General features: G+C 39.6%; 1 protein-coding gene across 1 annotated transcript; it reads right to left on the bottom strand.

The window, feature by feature from the left end:
* Positions 1-2,192: 2,192 nt before the first annotated feature.
* Positions 2,193-6,330, bottom strand: sult5a1 (sulfotransferase family 5A, member 1). The gene is made up of 6 exons (XM_037796255.1): positions 6,038-6,330; positions 5,591-5,802; positions 4,122-4,248; positions 3,918-4,015; positions 3,406-3,586; positions 2,193-2,916 (listed from the first exon to the last, which is right to left on the bottom strand). The coding sequence occupies exons 1-6, from the start codon at positions 6,174-6,176 to the stop codon at positions 2,747-2,749; spliced, it is 927 nt and encodes a 308-aa protein (XP_037652183.1). The 5' UTR covers positions 6,177-6,330; the 3' UTR covers positions 2,193-2,746.
* Positions 6,331-6,830: the final 500 nt, after the last annotated feature.

Below are 6,830 nucleotides of genomic sequence, written 5' to 3'. Positions count from 1 at the left end.
CCAACTCTGTAAACAGACTTTGTATGTGAAATCGGTGGAGTTCCCCTTTGTCTCTATTGAACTGTATTTGGCAACACGTCCTCTACAGTCTGAATCCATAAAAGTCCATAAAAACTGCTTGAAACAGTTTTTCCACTAAGGGAATACTACTATAGCAACATGACCGCTTCCATGAAAATAGCACGAAGACTCAGTTAAAGGGCGGGTCCATTATTATTATATTTTGAGGTTTTTATGTCATTCTGTAGCTTCACAGGGGTGTTCCTAATGTATAATCTGAACATTAAAATGTTGGTCAAAGTATGTACAGTATGTTTGATGTCAAAATGCTATTTTCCCAAGCCCTTTCTAACAACTTTTTCCCATGTGACCTGACATAGGACCTGATGGTGCAATATGTACATTGTATATACATCCTTCTAGTCAGTGTATTAACATTTCATACAGTAACTTAGATGGCGGTCGAAACGCTCTCAGTTTGGAGAAGCAGACAGGAGTACCGGCACGGAAGCTAAGCAATGTGCTGCTTTGTGGACGACACCTTAGATTGGATCCAAAAGTCTAACAATAACATAAACAAACTAATCAATGGATACAGCGGTAGACCAACAACTCCTGTGTTCTACGAGTTAAAATTACTGTTTTTGTGAATGGAGTCTGGGCTGATAGCTTTGAAGACCGCGATAGATCAGCTTCAGTTCCCCGTCGGCTGTCTGAAGGCGAGGTAAAGCCACTTTACCTCGCCTTCAGGCCTTTCCGACTGGGAACTGAAGCTGTTATATTGCTCTCTTCAAAGCCACCAGACTAACGCAGAACACGAGAGTATAGATACAACCCCACAAAAAAAATATGAACCAACCATTTCAGTTATTTCCAAACTTACTGTAGCACGGCTAACTTTGACTCAGCTAGTGCTAGTGTTCACATTATTCCTAATCTTATTGATTAGCTTTGATTAGCTTACTTACTGACTGGTAACCTACACTACTTGCTTTTTGCTAACGGCTGAGTGGGCGTCCATTTAAAAAAAAAAAAAAAATGGAACAGAACTCAGATGAACCCGACCTTTAACCTGTGGTCCTCAAAGGTCAACTAATTACATTGTCTTGGTCACAACAGTGGGAGCATTTCCTCTATTGTATTTCCTCTTTCACTTCATGTCATAAATATAAATGACATTTTCAACTAGACAGTGAATCGTTTTCCTTCCTACATTAAATGTATTGACCAAGCAGAATTTTATATAAACACAACGCATCACACTTGAACATGCCAAAAAAGTGGTGCAAGGACTATATTTTTCGAAAAACTAAAATTCCAGCAGATGATATACAGAGGATATACATGTATGCTGTTAGGTTATTAGAATGTCAATCATGGAGTATAATGAATTTACAATGTTGTTTTAATTTTTTTACACCCAGCTATATTCACATACAAGTGATTTTAGTTAGAAAGGAGATCAACTATTCCGATCTCGGAATAACAGAAATGACTACAACAATTTGAATACTTCAAACTGTTTTTTGTTGTGGGACATAACTTATATTATATAATCAGATGTCCGCTATGATAGCTCTGTAGCTCTATAGATTAATGCTAATATCATCCTTTACCAGACTGATGCCTTTCCACCAGTTATCAGAGTTCATCCATGCAGTCACAGAGCACAGTGTGTTCTGTACACTCTGTACCATATCTTCCCTCTTATACTCTCTCTCACTCACTCACTCACTCTCACACACATACACACACTTACACACACACATGTGCAATAAAAGCTGTCCAGTGCTTGGAAACTGGAGGGGGAACAACACCTTTCTTTGGGTGTGTGAAGTGACGGGACGCACAAAGACGCTTCAGCCCTGTGGTGAAGCTTTATATGAAAATCTTTGACCTCTCCTTCCCCTTCTGCTTATTGTTGTGCTGCTAACATAACTGCAAATGTCTTTGCTTGTACTGCACATTACCAACCTTAAAGGACCATTTTGTAGCATTTTGGGGGATCTATTGGCAGAAATGGAATATAATATTATAAGTATTTTTTCATTAGTGTAGAATCACTTGAAAAAAAGAGTTGTGTTTTATTTACCTTAGTGTTAGCAGAGTTGAAGTGTGCAGCGATTCTGGCATGTGTACCCAGTGCTAGACCGGAAATAATTACGGAGGAATAAAAACACAATGGGGCATCGGTCTCGCTCTGACTTGAAATCACTTACTCGAAAGAGTGGAGAAACTTTATTGACACATGTCAATTGACGCACACATGCCTCCTGTTGACACTACCCGCACTTCCTGTTCTGACAACATACAATGTGGGGAACTTCAGTTCGTTGCAATCTGCAACCTCATCGCCAGATGTACGTTGCTTTGGTCAAAAGCGTTTGCTAAATGAAATTGTAGAATTGTAGATGCTGCCAAATCCTACACACTGCACCTTAAGTGTCACTTGTTCTGAAAAACAAATATAATTTGGACAAAACAAATATAATTTGGACCATGGTGATGGTCAACTGCAACTGAGATTTATTCATACATAATGATAATAATCCACTTCACATCAGTGTCACATTATACAATGACGCAATGAAAGCAAGACTGCAATATACATAAGAGGCATTGAAGGGTACTGAACATGGCATGCTACAGTTAAGTGTCCCTTTAATCATTTAAACATAGAGAAAAACATCCACTTGTGATCCATCTCACAGGATGCAACATGATTTCTATCTTCATTTAGCTTTTTTCAGAGCTCTGTGTTCTTCAGTGGGATTTGTTCATTAGCATGCGTCTCCTCTTTATGCTGCTCCTCCCACACAAACTCTGCATTGCAGTCCTCCATCTTGGACTTGAAGACGCTTTTGAAATGTTGATTCAGCTCCTCTGTGAACATGTTTTTCCAGTCTCCAATTTTACCTGCATTAGAGGAAAGGGAACAAGGAGGCATGGGATTTAATTAAAGGCCAAATATGTGATTTGATTTTTAAAAAACATATAAAGTACAGGTAAATGTACAATGCACACTGTGAAACCGAACGAGACTAAATAGAAGCTGAACCAAAAGTATCTATTTCACTCTGATTCAGACTTGCCAAACGGACTATGGCTTGTAAGAGCGCCCTTAGAGGCCTGAAGAGATGAAAGAATCCAGTATTTCACAAGAAAAAATACAATTTGTGCAACAGATTTCATCTCTTTAATTGTCTCGTGACCCCTCACTGCCGACCCTCAGGTTGGGAACTACTGTAATAAAAGACCTTTAAGTCATTTTTGGATTGATGGCAGGTTCCAATTTTGGTGACCACTGTGTATTTTTTTTTACATTTGGATCGCATATTGTCAGACATAGGACACAGTTAATCGAACAAGTTTGATTTATCATCATAGAATAGAAGAGATCCCCACCTTTTCGCATGAAGGAGCCCTTGTTATGGTCCATTATGTCCTCAGTGATCTGGGTGTAGTTGGACATGTTGTTGTTTTTCATGCTGCTGAAGCTGCAGTGCAGTACACAGTTGTTGACCTCGTCCTCCAGCAGGGGACTCTGTAGGTGAGAGCTCACCCTCTTTATGGCACCATGTAGGTCCTGACAGCAGGAAGAAGACAGTAATATTATTAAGATAATTAAAAAAAGGAACTACAATTGAGCGTGCAATGGCTTCCTTAAAATGCTAAATAATTACAACCTCTGATGTAAGATTTGAAGTCATGTTTTGAAGGCAAGCTTTGAAGAAGTGACAGCGTAGACAACATTTTCCCATCATGAACTTCCACTTCTAGACCTACCCCCGCTCTTGTGATTGAGGAACAAGATAAATATGTACCTTACAAGAAATTGTACACTCAGATGTCTATTTTAAAAATATAAGTTTATGGACATTTAGTATGATGAGAAGGATAAATCAGTTCTCCTTTACCAACGTCATCTCTTCATAGCTGATGTGAAGCAGATTGCTCATCGCTGCTGTCTGACTGGTCCAGCCCTTAAAGTGGTCAAACCAGGAGCCAAAGTACACTGAAACATAAAGAGGATAACAAATTGCACTTTGTCTGTAGAGCTGAAGTCACGATATCCTCACAAAACAATGAAATAAATCTAAATAAAATCGAAATAAACTCACGTGTGCCCTCCAGGAATCGAGTTAAAAAGTCTGGAAATGAGCCAGCCTCAGGGAGGAAGTTGGCCATTTTGTGGAAGTGATAAAATGACACCACTAGATCTTTCGGGTTTCTGCTCACGTAGATGACCTGTGAGATGACATGAAGCAACAGTGTCAGAATGTTTGTACTGTATTTAGTATAGCTCGACCAATTTCTAAGAGATCTGATAACTATTAGGGGTGGAAAAAAGAAATAATTCACTTATGTATCACGATTGTTTTTTTTTAAACGATTTTGAAATCAATTTTATCAAGGCTAGAATCGATATATTTATTTAATTTGAGTCTATATGGAGGTAAAGGGAAGTTACCGCTTTTATTGTTGTCGTCTGAGTAACGTGACACCATATCCGTTCCGTAGCCGTCAACAAAAGAAAACTGCAGCCGGCCACAACGAGCCGAAACGGCAGAGGGTCTGCGTGGATACGACCTGCACCCTCACATGTTAAATCCAACGTGGTAAACACTACACACACAGTAAAGTATGGAAACACTTTGGGTTTCACACATCACGCTACAACTGTAGAGCACCCATATACTGACATTTATGTTAAATGCATTCAAACGGAGCTGACCATGGATGTATAACGAGAACGGAGCTAACGGTGAGAGCTAGCGACGGACTTGCAAAGTTAGCAGAAGTATACACGTGTGACGACGTCTGGTTTTCAAAATTAGATGTTAACAAAGGGAACTGTATACAAAATACATACAGTATATGGAAATAAGATTGTATTATAGTCACCAGAAATATTCACCTGAAGTATAAAACATTACATGTCCCTTATAAATAAGAAATGTCTTTATTCTTTGATTTTAAGGTTGCTGGAAAATAATGCCTGACTTCAGGACATCTCTGACTACATACATGCTGAAAATCTTTTACTGTATTAATTTAGATATTTTCCAAAGTAAAAGTCCTTAGAAGTGTATGATTCAACTTTTTCTCATGATCTAGTCTTAAAAAGTTAACAAATTGCAATAAATCATAATTTTGATTCGCAATACTTGTAGAATCGCAATACTTAAAAATCACAATATATATCGAATTGGCACCCAAGTATCGTGATAGTATCGAATCTGGAGATAGGTGTATCGTCCCAGCCCTAATAACGATATATCTTTTTTTTTTTCATAACAAACAATAAATCTTAATACAGATTATTAGATATTTTTAAATAATTTTAACCAAGATAAATACTTTGTGGGACATTTTACAGTACATCAAATCAACATGTCAGTGCCCTCTGGTGCTCTCTCGAAACTAGAGACACTGTAAATGATCTCAAACCTACAATTTCTCGACACTTATCGGCCGGCATATACACTGATACCGATATGTCTGCAATAAATACTTACTGGCCTGGCCAGTTTATCGGCCTATCTCTATACTTTGTGGGCAAACGGTCAAATAAACATGTAAATTTGACCTTTGCTTTGGAGCCCTGGAGGGCGGGGCCCAACAGGTGATGAGGCAGGTGTGTGGTGATGACTCGAGGTGTGGTGGATGAGGCCTCCAGTATCGCAGTGAAAAAATGGTGCTCCAGCCAGGGAGCCCGAGTCCAATTTGGGACAGTTTGGGACACGTGTGGGTCCCCTTTGCTGGATATGAGAGTCACAATTTCCTGCATCCATGTGGTGCCTGTTGAGAGAAAAGAAAGGAGCATCTGTGATTTGACTTTCATTAAACATATTTATGAAAACAGCAAAAAGATGCTTTAAAAACTGCGTTATGTAAACTGTGGTTAAAGTATTACGCACTTCAATGGATTTCAAAATTGTTTCCGAGTTACTCAAATGCAGATGTGGTTAGTTGCATGCCACATGAAAACACTGCACGTGCCATGTATCCTGATCAGTTAGTCATCTCTTCTTACCTGACTTTGGATAGGAGACGATGATGATATCCGTGTCCCGAAACGGAAATTTGAGAGCAAGTTGTAAGGAGTCCTGGGTGTGCAGGTGTCCGGGAAACGAAATACCATGAAACCTCTCTGTGACATCCAACCTGGCCATATCCAACCTTGATGTAGGTGCGTTATTTGCGTGTCTACGTCTCCTTTTTAGCTGTCTCTTGACTAGTTTTCCTTTTATGTTTACCTTTCTGTGGCTCTGCCTGTGCTTCTCTGTCTCTACTCTGTCTCTGTGTGCACCCGTCCTGTGAGAGAGACCGAGTGATGACCAAAGAGGAGTTGCATGAGTTTAAAAGAGGAACTGCAAAATGTATTCCTCAAGAGGGTGTTTCTTGCAAAATTTGTCAAAGATGACAGTTGGCCCCAGCCATGTATAATCACAGCTGGCTGGGATCCTGTCTGGGATCCAGTTCCCAGCCGTTTCTTTGTTTAGGCAATGGTTTGCCAATAGTCATCCACATATTTTTAACAGCATAAACCCTGAGTTTACCCTCACATTTGACCTTAAAGGTGAAAGATATGGACAGAATTTTAGTTTAAAACATTCAAAAAACGATCAAAAGAATTTGAGGAGGTTACAGTGTTGACGTTACGTCAAAGACGTCTATGTATTGTGTTGCAGCAATATCTATTGAAATGAGCACGACTAGTCCCGGCCCGTACTGGCTTGTTTTATCACTTGTTCCTGCTGAGTGCCAACCACTCTCCTTCCGGCAGGATGATCTCCTGGCCACGGGGAGGACGAGATGAAGGTGCG

This window comes from Sebastes umbrosus, chromosome 2 (genome assembly GCF_015220745.1).
Source record: "Sebastes umbrosus isolate fSebUmb1 chromosome 2, fSebUmb1.pri, whole genome shotgun sequence".
Classification (NCBI taxonomy): Eukaryota; Metazoa; Chordata; class Actinopteri; order Perciformes; family Sebastidae; genus Sebastes; species Sebastes umbrosus.
The sequence above is the reverse complement of the archived record's forward strand: the minus strand, read 5'-3'. Positions and strand labels throughout refer to the sequence as shown.

Excerpts from the sequence above, each read along its gene's own strand:
- sult5a1 (XM_037796255.1), bottom strand. The coding sequence starts at position 6,176 with ATGGCCAGGTTGGATGTCACAGAGAGGTTTCATGGTATTTCGTTTCCC. Across the intron at positions 5,803-6,037 it reads CGTCTCCTATCCAAAGTCAG|GCACCACATGGATGCAGGAA; the intron begins GTAAGAAGAGAT and ends TTCTCTCAACAG. Across the intron at positions 4,016-4,121 it reads TCGATTCCTGGAGGGCACAC|TGTACTTTGGCTCCTGGTTT; the intron begins GTGAGTTTATTT and ends TTTATGTTTCAG.